Source organism: Mus pahari, chromosome 18 (genome assembly GCF_900095145.1).
Source record: "Mus pahari chromosome 18, PAHARI_EIJ_v1.1, whole genome shotgun sequence".
Classification (NCBI taxonomy): Eukaryota; Metazoa; Chordata; class Mammalia; order Rodentia; family Muridae; genus Mus; species Mus pahari.
This window is the reverse complement of record NC_034607.1, coordinates 44,254,227-44,271,849: the sequence shown is the minus strand read 5'-3', so window position 1 is coordinate 44,271,849 and position 17,623 is coordinate 44,254,227. Positions and strand designations below refer to the sequence as shown.

The window sequence follows — 17,623 nt, the reverse complement described above, 5'->3', positions numbered from 1 at the left end:
TTTCCACCTGTTTCTTTTCTTTCTTGTAGTTCTGTGTCCGACATAGAGCAGCGTTACGGTGGGAGCTGCTTCCCGTTCTGTGGACCCCAGGCTTGACTTCCTATGGTGTTACTCTGCAACATGCTGCCGCGAGTCCCGGCTTTTGGAAACCCAGCACACTTGAACTTGGATTTGCAGTTCAGTATTCCTAGACCATGACTTCACTAATCCATCACATTATAGCACCACGAGAGCTACAGGACTCCTGAATTGTAGAGATAGGCTTTGCTGAATGTGAACTTGTTTCTAAGTTGGCAGTCAAGGAGAGGGACATGAATCGTGCATGTTGTTTTCAACAGTGTGGCTGTCAGTTTCGAATTCCTCCGTCTGACCTGCGCTGAAGAACTAGACTAAAGCACCGGGCGGTCCGACTGTGGCTGTTCTTCAGTGATGGGAGAATCAGTGTTTTAGAGCATCTTCAGAATATTACCTACCAGTATTGTCCGGAAACAGAGATTCCGCGCGGCTGTTGTGAGGCCGAGTGCCACCCATCTGCATGGCTCTCGCCTGTGCTTGCCGGACACTGTTGGAAACTAAGTTTTGTAATTTCTGCCTGATTCATCCTTATTGGCATGTAAGCCATTGGGATGCCATTCAGAATCATGATGAACTTTGGGTGTGTCTTTTCTGTGAAGAAGTGTGTTTGGAAAGGGGTCCATGCCTCTAAGGTGCTTAAGGAGCTACTGAGGTACTGCCTTTTCTCACGGGTGTGTTCAGTTTTCTTTACACCTGTGTGCTTTTCTAGAAAAAGCTGCTAATGGCTGCAACACTAATCATGAACACATTTTGCCAGTTTCAATCAGGTCAGTGGCGTTTAATAAATTATATACACACTTCGGAGTCTGGAGTTTGTGTTCGGGTTTGTCCTCACAGAGCTCTTCTTGGGCTTGGTGTAGACTTCACTACTGAAGGGTGCTCTCTGGGGAGGCTCTTCTTAGCTTAGGATGCTGAAGGAGGAAAGTGACCTCTGCAGATCATGCTACATGGCTGTGGAATGACAAGCTATCTTCTTATTTAGCTGGGCAATGAGAATCCAAAGAACTGAGGCAGCCCCCCCCCCCCCACACACACACACTGCAAATGAGTGTAGTTAGGGGACTTTCCCACCTCAGAGTCTCATGTATACAGGCTGTCTACAGTCCCGTCCCCAGCCAGTGAAATCCTGCTATAGTTGGGGCTCAGTTTTAAGTCTGATGGCATCTGGCATCAGCTGTTCCTAGGAGTCTGGGCTTCAGTGCCCTGCCTGATAGTGGAGATGCAGACTTCTTGCCAGGTCCCTTTGAATTGCTGAAGACACGGTATTAATAATTTAAGAAATGGATTAGAGTAGACTTTGTTGTGTGCCTTAGACTAAAGAAACTGAGCTCTGAAGGACGCGTAGCATCCCTTGACTTGTTTATAGCTCATTCTGGAGTGGCTGTGTTTCTCTACCAAGTCCCTTCTTTTTACATGGGCTCCCCAATTTTGTTTTATAAACACCGTATTCTTCAGGAGTAAACTGCATAGGATGCTCCACCAAACAGAAACTAAACCTGCCATGATGTGGTTCTGATGGGTTAAGCACCCAAATATTAAATCCAAAGTTTCAAATGAAAGTTTGTGAGCACCAATGGGCTACCTTAAGTGTCATGTGCAAGGCTGCACAGCTGGAGTCGTGGGGCAGGTCTCAAACAACAGTGTTGCTTAAATGACCCAAGACTATGTCTAAAAGGTGTATCTGTAAAACACAAAGACTTTTCTTACTTAGGTCCCATCTCTAAGGGATCTCCTTCTATATGGAGATATTCGAAAACCGGAGGAAGCCTGGCGTTTGCAGTACTGTTTGAATGCTGAGCACACTTCTCACTTATGGCTGACAGCAGGCAGGCCCTTGTCTTCCTAGAGCAGTACCCCTGTGCAGTGCAGTCTAAGGACAGCCTTCTGTAGGAGGCCACGGGGTGTACCCAGGCTTCCCATTGCTGTTGGAGGCGCGCTAAGCGGGCAGCGCTGGGAGACCACTGTGTTTTCTGCCTGGATCGAAGTCTTTCTGAAGCACACGGTTTGGAGCTTGTGTTTATTTGCTGCCGAAAGCCAGGATGTCAACCATCACTTCCCAGCTTTGCTGGGTGAAAACAAGACGGAACAAAACTACAGAACTCTGGTGCGCTCCAAGAGCTATATGCCCGGTTTATTCTTCAGGAAATTATATTTGTTTTTCTTTTACAAGAGCACAACAGGAACCAAAGTAAAAGAGTAATAGATACAGCACTCAGGATAAATCATATCTTTAAAATAATAAAAAAAATTTACACCTTGCCCTATATCCTGTTAGTATTTTCATATGGGCATGATTGAAAAAAACAAAAAGCAAGCATTTACAATTTTTTTGATAAAGTTCTTTTTTTTTTTCTTATGCCAGGAATGGATAAATTGTCAACAAAATTTTATACTTAATCAGGCTGATGTAAATCTATCTCAGTAACATTATATCATTAACAAATTTATTTTGGAAATAGATAAAAATATTGCCCCTTGATAATAAATCTTTTTTCCTTTGATGCAAACAGCTAGAACACCTTTTTCTTTTTGATATTCTAAGACAAAAAAATGGTTAATCTTCAGATTAATAAATTAGGTCATTATAATAATAAATTAATTTTTTTTTTAAGTTCAGCAACCTCTGTCCAAGTATTTACAACAATACTTGAAAGTTCCTTTACAAAACAGAACATACCTTCTTTTCACATTAAGCATACTGGGTATCCGTGTCTTTCACAACAAGCATTTTTAAAGGAAAATCAATGCACGAGTGGGTCATTAGTATAAAAGTGCTAAGAGCTGTTTGAAAAGTTAACACTATAGCATACAGTCAGTTATATCTGAGGCAAGCTACAACAAACTTCCAGCTTATTGTGGACAGTATTCCAGTAGTTGTTTCAAACAGTTGTTTGAAAGAAAAAAAAAAAAAATCCAGGAGCTGATTAGTGATGCGGACACAAAGCTGGCATCATTGCCTCTGGCCAGTGAGCAAACTGGAAACCAGGGGAAAGAAAATCCAAATGAAGAAAAAAATTAATAAAGGAATATCCTTTCCATAGCATGTGAACTGCTGGTTGCTCCATATGTACACACTCAGGCACACACACACACCCACCCACACACACACACACCCTTTTCTTTGCAATTAAACTGCAGGTAAATGAGATCATGTTATTCAAAAAACCCTAAGTGATCAGAAGCACTGCTATGGAATGCCTGTTTATCTGCCTTTGTTCTGGTTAAAATCTCATAAAAATACATTCAACAGGAAAACATAAACTGTATGTGTATAAATATATATGTATATATATTATATACACATGCACACAAATACTCTTGTTTTTGAAGCATAAGATAGTTACATAAATATTCCTATAATTGCTAAAGTTTAAAGAGGCATCTTTTTTTTTTGAGTTTCAACAAAGGTGCTTGAATATTATACAATTAAAATGAAGTAGTTTCTATTTTGTAGAATCAGTATATAATAAGGAAAAAAAAATCCCAAACAGTCCTTTTTTTTTTTTCTTTCTCAAAAGTTTCTTCTTAAGCTAGAGCTTTAACAAAACTATGAACAACCAATGATATCACAGAAGAAAACAACAACGAACAATGAAGTGTAGCCCCTGGAAATGCCCGGTGTCCTTCGCCGCGGCCCTTCCTGTCACGTCACAAGCAAAGCTCCAGTGGTCAGGTCAAGAAGTGACCTCGTTCCTACTCAATCTGCTGTGTCCCCTAGGAACTGGCTGGTTGGGCACGGAAGAAAACAGAAGCAGCAAAAAGAGTTAAGTGTATACATCCTTAAGGACCCGCTTTCGAGAAATGTTGCTCTCCATCTCCCTGGCTTGCTTCCTCACTGCCTGCTGCAGCTGTGACTGTATAGAAACTTGTGGCTTTAGACCTGGGGTGGCTATCGAGAGTTCTGATGCGCTTGTCTGGTGTGGTATGGCAACTCGGTTGCAAGGCCTTTTGTGATCCTGCTCATTCAGGCCTGACCTTTGGCAGCAACCAACAGTCTTGAGAGTAACAGGAAAAAGAAATTCCTCTGGGCCATAGATTGCTTTTATTTTTTAACTGGCTTTCTCCCCGAGCCAAGCTGACCATTTTTTTTTTTTCTTCCCAACACTACCCTCCCAACCCATTTCCCCCACCAAACTCTTTTTCTCCCCACCCCCAAATGTCTCTACAGCTATCTTACAAGCAAATATACTTTAGCAAGTTTTAAAACTTTGGTTCTATGAAAACATGTGGTCAGTTATCTTGAGGCCAAGTGGGAATGCTTGTTCTGCACAGTGCTGTAGACAGAGCCCATCCCAGTCCAGCCCCTAGCGCTGGACACCAAGTCACAGTCCGATACAAGACACTAAGCAAGTGCGCAAATCCTAGTTTACTTTAAAGAGCAGATTTTCGTCCTTCTCCATCTGTCGGAACCTCATTGGCACTGCTGCCCGTGTTCACACTGTTTGGTAGAAGTTGTCTGCCTGTAGATGGTTCTGTTTCTGCATGCTGTAGAAGCCACTGAATCGAGCATCTGGTTCGGCAATTCTTAGCATTCTCTGGGGACCATCCACCTGGACTCGCGTGCCTTTCTTGCAGTCCACAGATACCAGCTGATTATTCAAGGAAGAAGGCTGTTCAGGGAGAGATGGGGGAAAGAAAAGCCCACAAAGAGTTAGCTTATGTCTACATGGCAAGTGAACAGAAACACAGACCCAAGTCAGCTCATACAATGGTTTCACCATTTGATGATGGCTAGTGTTCATGGGGGGTGATGTCGTAATGTAGCTGTAGCTGTGCCTATATGTTCATTGGTGAAATGAAACTGTAACCATTTCCAAGTCCTTGACTGCAGGCTTACAAATTAAGAGGGTTACAAATTAGTAGAAGTCACCAGGCAGGCAGATTTCAAAGCAAAATAGTGATTTCTACACACTCGTGCTACATGAGTATGGTGGCCTAGGTTGGACCAACTTCTGTCTGCACCCTGCCAGCTCATGCCTTGATAACAGTGTTTGTCCCTAGCCTTGGAGAGTGGTAACTCTACCTTCCCTTGCTCAGCACCATGTTGTGATCTGGCCATGTGCGTGCGCGTGCACACACACACACACACACACACACATACACAAAACAAAGAGACACAAAATTTATTTGCAAGGGGGAGCTCACTGTGCTGGGTTGCGGGAGGATGGAAGAAATATTCAGGTTGTGTAATTGAGAAACCTAAATGCAAAAGGCAGAAGTAGAGTTGGAAACTGCTTACTTCCTTAGTATACATTTTTCTTCTTCTTAAACCAGGCTTGGCTAAGAGGTCCTTTGATTAAAACAGAAATGTTTTTGTCCCTTGGTGAGAAGCCACCTCTGGACCTTGTGTCCTGTTACTTCAGGGTCTTCGTGCTGTCCTGTTCGCCCTGCCCTCTCTGCACTCTTGTGCTAAGTCTACCTGACATCTTTGCACCTTCAGTATCCTCTCTCTCCTGTCATCTCCCCTCTTTTCATGGTTTCTATCTCTTCCCATTCAAAGACTCAAAGTGATGAGAAACACCAGATGATGATCAAGCTGTGGCTTCAAATATAAATGGTAATTAGGACTCACCCCAGCAGATACCAGCTTTAACCTCCTTTAACCACAGTGAAAGTATATCCAAGAAGTTGGGTCTGTGAGAAGTCAGGACTCATTAACTACTGGGTGACAGGTTTTACCCAGTGTTCAATCCAGCCCTGGGCAAGTATTATAAGCTTGCTTGCTACAGCTTGATAAATACTTGATGTTAAGACTTGCAGAATAAAAACTGGCATTGCTTGATATAAAACCTATTAAGGAAGTGTAGGGAAACAGGAAAGTAAGCTCACTTAGTCATCACTCATCATTCACCTTGGTTGGTGTCCGGTACCAGCACAGCAGTGGTACCCACTGCTTCTTCTGGTTGATGAGCAGGAAAGCTATTATGATGGACAGGCATATTATTATGGGAACCACAACGGAGACAATGGAGTCCAATGATGAGTCTTCACTTGGATGCAGCCTGTTATTATCTCTGTAATCTACCTGGAGGTGACCCATATCTAGGAGAGAAGAAACAAGCACTTGGTACTCCAAGCAGAATTTGAGAGGATTATTTTAATTACACGGCAAATGGAGATCAGCGGCTTGCTTTTACTACTTCCCGGTACGGTACTCTGGGCTAAAAACATGATTAGGGTCTAATGTTGAGCCAAAGAGAGCGCTTAGAGAGTAAAGGACTTAGAGGGTAAATAGGATTAAGGGAAAACTTGCAACAAAAAATCAAAAAATGAGGGTAAGAATGTTACTGATTGGCCAAGAAGATATTTCCTGCAGCTAATTAGGAAACTTTGGGTAGATTTTAAAGTGATTAAAATTAGACTTAAACTTAAACATGTTTGCTACTAACATGAAAATATCTCACATACAATGAATATATATTATGTATTATAATGGACAATGAATATATATTATGTATTATAATGGGTATATATGTATATATATATTAGCATGCATGAGTATGTTAAGATTTTTGTAGGGTAGCAGCTTTGTTGTTCTCTACGTACAAACAGAGACCAGAACAAAGTATGTAGTAGAAGCTAGGTTTAATTAGCTCAGACATGAGACAACTGAGTTGACAGGCTAGTTTGATTAAGTTCTAAGCGAAAATGCTTATGTTTAATAAATTTGTTGAAAAAATACTTTATCTTGCCTTAATAAATCATAGTAGAAGCACAGGGGTTCCAATAGTTCTTAAGAAAGAGTATCTTTCTATTCTTTTAAAATGCTCTTTGGGCTGGTGCGATGGCTCAGCTGGCAGAGTGTGGACAAGCCTGATGACCCAAGCTGGGTCCCCAGAATCCACATAAACGTGGCAGGAGACAAACTGGTCTCAAAGTTCTCCTTTGACCTCTGCATGCACATACCATGCCATAAACACAAAACAGTAATGTGACAAAAATACTCTAAAGATGAACTTGCAAAGCCAGAGGCCTAACAGCTCAATGCTAGTGATTGCCTGCTATGACCAAATTCCTCGGTTTGACCTCCGGTACTGCAAAAAAAAAAAAAAAACAAAGCCCAAGTGATTCAGAAAAGAGATCTGGGAAAGGTAGTACTCTCTGTCCCTTTAATGTCATTTTCTTCCAAATCAGCCAGTCCAGTCAGGTGTCAGGGCCAGCGAGTGAACGACAAGAGGGCATACTGATTGTCCTGGAAACTCAGCTTACAATCACAGCTCTGTGGTGTTAAGGCTGTGGATCCTAAGCTGTGAGACCAGAGAGGAGGGGAAGATTGGGAAGGAACACATCTCAAGTCAGCCGGACCAGTCGGTAACATTCAATAGAAAGAGAAAAAAGGAGTATCGTCATGAAGGAAAATACCGACAACAAAAATACTTCATTGATGGATTAGGTTTTAAATACAAAACAACTAAAAGAAAGACTGTTTTCCCATACTCCAAGTGATACCGGGACTGGGTTCAAGTCCCTGCGGCATCTTTGAAGATTGGGCAGTCAGTTAAGGAGAATCCTAGTGAGGAGCTGACAGCTCTTCTTTACAAACTTACATCTTCCTATTCTGTTAGGATGCTAAATATCACACCATGAAAAGTTAACTTTGAGCTTCCCGGGATTCCGAGAAAACACCAGAGATAAAAATCATCAACGTGACCTACACCTTTCAGATCAAAACAAAACGAATTACCAAGAAGAAGTGTTTATTTTCTCCTTGTGGACTTTTTACAGCTGCTATGTGACACACAGGTCCCCAGCAGACTACAGATGGGGAGGTTGCCCTGGTGCCCGGAGCTCAGAGTCTCCAACAAGGGCACATACACTGACCACGCCTACTGTATGTCCAGTCAGAGCTGGAACCCTGGGTATAGGAGTTTGGCTCTGTGGTCATCTGGCTTGATCCAAAGATAATGTTTATAATGTCTAAAGTAACAAGATCATTAATCTCTCGCACAACACAACATCGCTCCTTCCAAAAGAAATATAAAAGCTGCACAATGATTCGGAAAGCATGTTTGGACTCGACAGGAGGCAGTGTTGAGCCAGGGCTTAGCATGAATTTAGCCTCGTCTCCTTTAAGAGGAGTGGTGACAGAAGTTAGCCAGGCTTTTCTCATAGCTAACAAGAAACAAACTCACCTGTTTATAATGTACACAATTGAAAGGAGAAAGGAATGAACTAAACCTGTAGAAATCGGCTCTGAAATAAACTTAAAACTCTCACGAGGTGATGGTCCAGAAGAGGGAAGCTGCCTGCCCAGGGGGCAGTGAGGAGCTTCCTTCCTCTGCCACGTTCCTCTCATGTCGGGCTCTTCTGACTAGGAATATATCCATTCCCCTCATCGCTAAGAATCTGTGTCTGCAGGACCAGCAAGGGCACAATTATCCAATGTTCTGTACATGATGTTGAGGTGTTTAATACATCTCCACCACGGTCTTCCCCAGAGTAGTTCATGAACTTTCCCGAGGCATTTGAAAATACAGCATTTTTTTTTTTTTTTTTTAAATCAGGAATAAACAAAGCAGATCACAAGACAGGACAGCTCTCAAGTGACATCAGTGTTTACCTCTAGGGAGATGGATGATGTCATTTTCACTTGGGGTGGGCCACATGGGGACCTCCAGGTCAATCTCGCCACGATGATTTTTCTTCTCAATGGGGACATTGGTTGGCTCTGGTGCATACATTTCTAAAAGAAGAAAGAATTGCAACTGAGAGATGATGGGACAGAGAGCTGCTTATTGTTCGTGTTAACGTACTTGATCCAAACAGGGCCTTCAATTCAATGCCATGGACCAGGAGGTGAATGACTCTTTCTCCCTGCTTCCATGGCTCACCCCAGTCGCCAGTAGCTAGCTTTAGTGGTGGAGGAAGCGTTCCCCACGTAGGAAGGAACAGAGAATTCCCTACTCTACCAGCCTTTTCTTGGGTCAGATGTCGGCTTCATAGCTTTGTGTGCATCACAGTGACACTGGCATCTGTCTCCAAATTTGGTTCTTCAAGTACACCCCCGCCCCCATCCATCTCCCCAAGACATGACCTCAGTTATTCATGTGATACATCTGCTCAAAACGGGCCCTCCCCACCCCTTCAAAGGTCAAATATAAACTCATTAGACATCCAAGGCCCTAGACATGTCGGCCACCATTTATGTTTCGCACCTGCTTCTAGAACTCATTTGCCCTAGGGTCAGTGGCTTGACCTGTCCTATTTTGGGGTCTTTGGATAGAAGACTTCTTCATTCCAACTGAGAGAGACCATTCGACCTTTAAAGTCTTGCTCAAACCCTTCTTCTGTGAAGCATTCCAGGGTCACGGCTACTTCACTGTGAAACTGGGCTTAGGAGCTTAGCCCCCGCATGGCCTGGACCAAGAGTTGTAAGGTTGTTGCCTCCAACGTCCCCCTACCCCTTGTCTGAAATACTGAGTCTGTTCTTGCTGTGATGGTTATAATAAACTTGGTGTTGCCCCCAATTTCTGATAGGTGATCAGCTGAGGAGAGACTGGGAGAGCAAATAGAGGAGGAACACTGGGAACAAGGGAAGAAGACAAGAGAGTCAGTGACCAGAACGCGTCAGGTAGGAAGGTCCAAGCAGCAGCGAGGGGTCACTATTCCCCAAGCATGACGTGAGCTGGGAAGGACTTGTGCGTTCACGGAAGCTAGTTTTCAAAGGTTGTTGTACATTTTCAGAAGTGCTCAGATAGGGTTATGTGCATAACATATGATGAAAGACCAGCAAAACTCAGTGAAGCACTGGCTAGCTGCCCCATTTTAAGGTACCACAGGCCAGCGGTATCTCTAAATTGTCATGGATCTCAGATCACTGTCCTATGTACACCAAGATCCTATACACAACGAGATCCATGAACTCAATGCTGCAAGGGAGACAGGGGCTTCAAGGGGAGCATGAAAAGGCTCTTGGTTCACCGGGAGCCTGGGAGCCTCGCCTGGAGTGAGAGCCTGTGTGTGCTCCAGGCTGCCTGGGGAGTCTCTGGTGTGCATGGATCTGATTGGGAACACTGCCCAGAGGCTAAGGCCCTGCAGTTCTGGGATTAAGGCAGGGGATAAAAGAGCTGTTTTGGCAGGAAGCACAGGGATAGGAAACTAGAGGATGGGGGTGGGGTGTGTGGGATCTGGGCAGCTGTGGGGACTGTGGGGGTTTCAAAGTGAGAGGTTGAATAAGGCAGCTGATGTGAGGGAGTGAGGACGGGAGGAGACATGACAGAGGGTGTGCTCTGTGGCTACCTAACATGTGGGAGGAGAAGGGTTCAGCTGAGGGGTTGGGAAAAGACTACAGATCACGGTGGGGTAGGGGCTCAAACTGCTGAGCTAAAAACCAGTGATCCAGTTCTATGCTCTTTAACTGCAAATCTTCCACTTATGTTCTGATATTCATTCACGCCTTCTTATCTTCTGTGCTTGATCTGAGATCTTTTTCCCTAGGCAGGTCCAACACTGCACCGAAACCATTCCGCACTATTCTGAGAGAGCAGGTCCCTTTAATGGGTGGGGCTATATTTCACTTTATGGGTGGAGTATGCAAATTAGGAGAGGTACAGCCTCTACCTACCTGGTCACAGCTCTGCCAGTTATCCTGAGGACTTGGTGTAGGAGCATTTTAACTGGGCTGACCCCACTACCTGAGCCTTATTTGCCTGATCACAGAAGGACGATGGTTTAGATACCTGGGCACATTGGGCAGCAACTCCCTTCCACCTTGATGGGATCGGCACAGGGTAACGGCGGGCAGCTGACAGTTGAGCAGAGGGTCTGGCCTTGCAGGCAGTAACAATGTGTGCAGCTGTCAATATCCCACCGTTCCTCGTCAGCATAGGTCTTCCCACTGAAGTGGCACACCACTTTCTTTGGAATCGTGTCTTCTAGTGAGAAAGAGGACACGGTGAGGGTGACTGAGTGACCATCAAGGCATCTTCTATTGGGATACTAAGGGGTACAGCTTGACACAACTGCAGGCCGGTTAGTGATCTCCAGTATCTGGAGAACCATTTTTCCTCCAGCCCCGATAGGACTGGCTGTTGTTCTCCTTGGACCATCAGAACCTTCTTCTTGTGGCCAGCCACTTACCGAAGCCCACAAAGGCTCACACAAGGCCCACACAGAAGAGCAACTGTAACATTCACATGGGAGTGCCGCTCACTGCGAGACGGTCATTAGGCTGTTAACCGCAAAGTGGTGTAGAAAAGGGTACGGGGGGGGGGGCTGCTGGGCACACTTCCAGAGTTGGGACCTTGCCAATCCCCATTCCCAACCACCATTGGTGTGTTTTATAAACCATGCTGGAAAATGGCAAGGGATGAGAATGGCCGCAATGTCACGAGCCACGGCAGCCTTGAGAATTGTCCCCGTCACCCCTTCAGGGATGCTGCGTGATTTCTCACCAATAAGCCCATTTCTATCTCCAACTCAATTTTACTTCATCTAACCCATTCTCCCCTCAACATCAGCAGATTAGGGTTTTTGAGAATGAATGAAATTTACATAGATTTATTTTACTTAGAAGTTTACATCATCTCTTGCCGCCCTCATATGCCAACCATTCCCATGCAGGTTTCTTCTCCTCTTAACCGATTCATAGCGATCCCATTTAACAGCTCGTCTGTCTTGAGTCTGGGACTTAAGACTGGGGGCTCTGAGCAGGTCTAATGATCAACAATTCAGCAGTAAGGCAGAGACAGTCTGCTCCACGGAGAAGCAACCAGGCCAGTGACTAGCTGGATGACACCTTCATATCTGGGACAAATTTGTGTGTGGAGTCTAAAGCCTGCACCACTGAGCACTGGAGAAGGCAAAAGTCCTTAGGAAAGTGGAGCGCTCGGGGCTCGCTGTGCTTCCTGGGAGGCCCCTGAGGTTACTCCGTTCACTGGACAGACACAGGCACAGGGAACGGAACACTGAAGCAGAGGAATAAAACCTGTGTCACACATTAGAAGGCGTAACCGTCACCCTCAAGATTTTCTTCTCTACTGTTTCATTACTGCTGCCCAAAGCTCACCAGGGTACGTTTGGGTAGTAACGAGAAATCCACTTTCTAGCATCTTCTAAACCATTGTTTATCGGCACCAGTCTGTGTTCCACACTATGTGTCTTGCTGAATCATCCATTAAGCTAACAACTCATTTGAGGGCTTTCAAACCAAACGGGACACAAGTGCTTGCTAATATGGAATCCTTAAAGGCAGGCGTGGGGGGGGAGGGGACTTAAATTAAGATCTAAAGTATATGTGGGAAGTGGGCTGGGCAGTTATATGGTGTCCTTAACTCAGGAAGTATTCTGATGTCGTCGTCATGAAGGCTAGTTTAGGTCACTGAATCAAGAGACTACTTTGCAGCGACCTTGTAAGGAAGGAAGCAATCCTGTAGAGAACAGCTCTACTGCCTGTGAAGTCCATAAAGCACGAACTAGCTCCAATGATGGAGCAATGGCATGAACAGAACTGCATGAGAAATGGGAAGGAGAAGGCCCAACTCCTCGCCCCAGCTTGACTGCCACCCTTCCTCCTGCATCTTAGGTTGGTGCCACCTCTGCCAGTACTCTTCTAGAGGAAGGGCATGAGGCATTGAGACAGAAGAAGGCTGGGGACTGTGCGAAGCGGTTCGACTCGAGACCAAGCACTGAGCTCTATTGTCTTAGGGTCTCAGCCCAGAAACTCATTACACCTTAAGATATTTCATAAATCAATGCCCCTAACGCTCACAGAGTAAGATTAGCTTCCAAAGCGAGGTTGCGATGTTAAGGATGGTAATTAATTATGCGTTCAGCATCATGAGGGCATTCACACTTAAAAAAAAAAAACAACACTCATCACCAGTGCTGATGCAGGCAGGATCCTGATCAAGTAGCCTGCGCAGAGTGTGGTGGAGGCAGCCTAGAGTGGGGGTGGGGGTGGGGGTGGGGGTGGGGCTGGGGCTGGGGGTGGGGGTCCCACCCCGATGCCCAGCTCAGTAACCACTGTGTGAAGTAAACACAGGCAGACAGTATGGATGGTAGAAGACATGTCTGCTTTAGTAAGGGAGACTTCTCCCAGGGCTGCACACTCGGCCTATCTCATAAGCAGTAAAGAGGATGTTTAGAAGCTAAGGGAATTTACCTCAGAAGGAAAGGGAGGCACGCGCACACATCCATTGGGAATAACCTCTGGAATGGATAACAAAGGATTCTGAATGTCAGGTGAGACCTTTAGATCCTTCCTATGGAGATGGGGAGGGAGCCTCTTAGTTTACTTCAGAAACTGAGACCCACCTACATGGGAGCCCTCATGGGCTAAGGCAGCGGGGGGTACAGTGTCCAGGGGGGTTTAGGCAGAAAGGAAGGGTGAGGCTTGGGGGGTTTCTGTGAAAAAGCTATTAGGATACAGATGGGAAGGTGGAGCATAAGGAATCGCCCTCCTGCCTTAAGTAGTGAACAGTTAGTGGGCTTTCGAGGGGGTTAGGCCAGGCTTTAGCAAATAGTCCCTGATATTCCCTCGGACCTTCCACACCCACAGGATGGATCTATAAACTCTCAGAAAGAGAAACCTCAACACTCTCCCTCTCCCATACACTTAGGCGGCCACACACACACACACACACACACACACACACACACACACACACACGAGCGTATGGGAGGACGATACTTATACTCAAGAGTGGTGCTCTGAGTGGCACTCCCCGACTCCGAAGGACAAAATCAACAGACTAAAAAGAACGCAGGCAGCCACAGCGGTCCACCGTTGAGCGACAGCATCACACAGTGCCTATGACGATGCTTATTCAGCAGCTGGACGAGGCCACAGTGGAGTTCAGAAGGACATTTACAAAATGATACGAGAGAAAGAACGAGCACTTCGAACGCTCTGAAGGCGATGGGCTCCGGCAGGGACTTTGGGGCACAGAGTAGGTGAAGAAATTAAAGTCGTGCTTTGTCACTCAAATACCTTTTCTAAATCCCATCAGGACTAAAAGTTCAAAGTAGCAAAATGACCACGAACACGGTGGAACCCATTATGCTAGCAACCCACGGAGAGCCCTGGGCTCAAAGTCAGAGTTTCTAACCTGCTAAGGAATGTGCAGCCCCTGGAGACCTGCACACACATGTGAGCTGACTGCTAACAGACCAGTTTATCATGGTTCCCCTGAAACTCTACTCATCCCCGAAGACCCTAAAGCCTGCCACGGTCAGCTTCAGTTCATCTGCAAATGACTTCGTTCAGATTTGAGATTGGATTTGAAAAAACTGGGTGTGAAGAGGTTCAGGGTACAGTAGTTGCCAGCCGGCAGGCAGACACTTCTTGGGTCGGCTCCAGTGTACACTGGCCTCCTTCAGAAACTCTGAGGCCACCCAATACACTCAGAGGCCCGCAAAGGCTAAGCTGGTGTTGGACTTGAGGTGGGTCAGAATGAGTATATGGCGGGGTGTGCAGAGAGTCTGACTCAAGACTCTTAGTGAGCCCCCAGGTCAGAGACATCATTCCTGATCTCCCGTGAGAAGTCCATCTGAAGCAAAGTATCAAAACATTTCACAGCAACGAAATTTGTTTCTCCAAATAGGGTATATCGCACTGCGCCGATAGTGAATTTTCATGTGAAGCAAGCAGATGTGACTCTTGCTTTCAAGACAGTCCCCAATTACCAGGGCAGGTGCCATCTGGTCCAGGAAATAGTAAGATAGATTTTGGTTAATGAGTCTTCCCAGAAATATTTCTTTGCTTTCTACTCGGTTTCTCGTGAGAGGCTAGTGACTTCAGTAGAGGCCGACACAGTATAGAGCAGATGTTGTTGGTCGCTAGATAGACCACAGGTTTAAGAAACCTTCAGAATGGAAAAATAGGGAGTGAGTCTATGCAGCACGAAGGTGCTTGTAATGAATTACGAGTCATTGAAGGTTTCTTGTAAGAAGTACTTAGCCTAAGTGAGATTACGAAAAAGCCACTCAAAGCACCTAGCCTGATGAGGAATGCAGACCTATGGACTGAGTTTCGATGTGGCTACTGGGTGCACACGCTACCTGATTCTTCTCAAACACGACTTCATTGCTTTGCTTATGCGCACAATGACATCATGTGCTTCGACTATTCAACACCTTGGATTGTTTTTAACTCCCACTTACTGGATGACTGCTGTGTGCCGGGCACCAAAATGAGTATTTCGCCTGAGTCAGTCAGTTCCCTTTGAGCTCCACAGCTCAGTGGACACAGGGATGGTTTCAATCCTACAGAAAATCGAGGCAGTAAGGTCACTCGTCTAAGATGCCGAGGACAGGAAGTCGGGGTGGGACAGGAACCAGCATGGGCATGGTTCACCAACCCACACATGCCTTCTTGCCTATCAACAGAATGACGACAGGAGAACGTTCCAAGGAAAACATCAGGGACAACATTGATATAAAAACATTTCCTTTTAAACCCAATACATGAGAGATTTAAACATCCCATGAACACGATCCGGAAGACACTGCCTGAGCTTCAGACAGCTTTGGGCTTCTCCCCTGGCAATGGCAACAGGGGCCAGGTTTTGAAATATTCAGCGAGACAGTCACTATTTCATGGTTATACCTCGATTTGATAAGCTGTGGCATTTTGCTTCCTCCTCATGGGCCCCTTGTCTGACCTTATCAAATTCAATCTGGAATGGCCTCTTTCAGGGTTTGTTTTGCTGACATGTCAATATGGTGAATATGGTGGGCTATTCTATGGTGGAATAGGTTTGCCACAATGGTTACATTGACAGGGGCTGTCTAAGTCACAGAATATTCTCTCTCTCTCTCTCTCTCTCTCTCTCTCTCTCTCTCTCTCTCTCTCTCTCTCTCTCTCTCTTTTTCTCTCTCTCTCTCCCTCCCTCCCTCTCCCCCTCTCTCCCTCTCTCTCTTCTGTAGGCAAATTCAAGCAACAGTATCTTGTACAGCCCAGGACCACATTACAAATACCCAGCACCCTTTCTGGAGCAGTGCTCAGTGTGGTTTCTCCTCTGTCTGTCCTGGATTCTGGTTATAAAAAAGGTGAGTACTATCCAGTCCTTCCATATTTACTCCTGCTAGCCTGGATTCAACTGTCTGAACTTGACCATCTCATGTCTTTTCAAGATAAGAATAAAAGCTTAACCAGCTGTGACCCTTGGAGCCGGCTTTTACTACTCAAGCTGTTTTAATTACCAAATAAAGTTCGCTAATGGCCTTGGCATTCACAGTGCCTTTGCCTCTTTCAGGTTTCAACCTACAGTCCCAGGAGTCACTCAAGGAACCCAGAGGCCCGCTGACTCCAGGTAGAGCTGTACATATGAGCCTCTACAGAGGAAGTGTCTGTGGGCTGCTTCCTGTTTCCTCCACGGAAGGATACAGAACCCCAAACCCACTGTCACCTGCGTTCCAGTTTCGTTTTCTGCCTCAGAGGCAACCTTCTCGGACCGACACTTCGGGTTCTAATTCTGTTGTGGTGGTCATGGTGTGGGAGTCACTTCCTGAGAGGAAGCCAGGCAGCTTTAGAAATTGCATCAGCACTTTTAAATCTCCTGCTACACTACAGAGTCCAGAAAAGTTAATTTACTCTGGCATCCTGGTAGCCAGGAAGCTAAAAGGTGTTGTGGCTTTAAGAAATCCCTCGTTTATATCAATCCAGCACAGCGCTACTCTGGGACAACTTTTCCTTCCATAGGTATTGAAATGCTGGCACATTCACAGTATTGTTCTTAACTCTTGGCTTCATTTGTCAACAGGGCATATTTCCTCTGGGACATGTGTTCAGAGCAACTCGGGGGGTTTACATGTAGTGGTGTGCCAAAGGACTGGCTCACAGTATTCTACTTCATGGTGGGGACTAAACTTGAAATCTGAAGTGTGTGTATGTAGCTTAGCACTTGTCTGAGTATGCACATGTGTGTGTGTGTGTGTGTGTGTGTCCCCAACTTATATTTTGCTGTGGTTTCTCTTACTGAACCCAGAACTGCCAGACTGGCTGGCTAGCAAGCTTGAGGGTCTGCCTGTGTCCCTCCTCTTTTACTGCTAGGGTTACAGATGTATGCTGACTGCCACAGCTGGGTTTTTTACATGGGTATGGAGGATGTAAATTCAGGTGCACCTGCCCAGCTGCCTCCCCAGCCTAATCGCAGATAAACAATACTGCATGAGGTTACTTAGGCAGGGGTAAAAAGGTAGCTTGGGCCAGCGTGGGTAGCAAAGAGAAGAGGGGTAGAGCAGCCAAGCCTTATTAATGATCAAATGTCGATAAAGGGAAAGTCATTTTTACAGCATCAGCGTTCACTTCCCATCATGCATTACAATCCCTCTTCCTAACCCAGAAAGGGGTAAGGCATACTATCTGATAAGGCACTAAATTCCTGGCCTGTGATGTCATTTTTCTTTATCAACTTCAGTTGGGCAAATGAGTGTCATGTTTGGAGAACACATAAAATGTGAGCAAACCCACTTGGGAAACTTGCGTAACTATTCTTTTTTTTTTTTCTTTCGAGACAGGGTTTCTCTGTATAGCCCTGGCAGTCCTGGAACTCACTTTGTAGACCAGGCTGGCCTCGAACTCAGAAATCCGCCTGCCTCTGCCTCC

At 45.5% G+C, this 17,623-nt stretch overlaps 2 protein-coding genes across 6 annotated transcripts in view; one reads left to right on the top strand and one right to left on the bottom strand.

Annotated features, from left to right (window-relative positions):
• Positions 1–872, top strand: part of Fez2 (fasciculation and elongation protein zeta 2) — a 40,251-nt gene extending 39,379 nt beyond the window's left edge. For both annotated transcript variants that reach the window (XM_021217946.1, XM_021217945.1), the window contains one exon: positions 30–872. In XM_021217946.1, the coding sequence (XP_021073605.1) occupies positions 30–46 (17 nt within the window). In that variant the 3' untranslated portion in view covers positions 47–872. The remainder of the gene's footprint in view (positions 1–29) is intronic.
• A 1,308-nt stretch (positions 873–2,180) lies between these two features.
• Crim1 (cysteine rich transmembrane BMP regulator 1) overlaps positions 2,181–17,623 on the bottom strand; it is a 178,489-nt gene continuing 163,046 nt past the window's right edge. For 3 of the 4 annotated variants that reach the window (XM_021217779.2, XM_029531328.1, XM_029531329.1), the window contains 4 exons: positions 10,755–10,949; positions 8,636–8,758; positions 5,927–6,117; positions 2,181–4,685 (listed from right to left, as the gene is read on the bottom strand). In XM_021217779.2, the coding sequence (XP_021073438.1) occupies positions 4,509–4,685; positions 5,927–6,117; positions 8,636–8,758; positions 10,755–10,949 (686 nt within the window). In that variant the 3' untranslated portion in view covers positions 2,181–4,508. The remainder of the gene's footprint in view (positions 4,686–5,926; positions 6,118–8,635; positions 8,759–10,754; positions 10,950–17,623) is intronic. The other variant, XM_029531327.1, reaches the window with a different exon arrangement.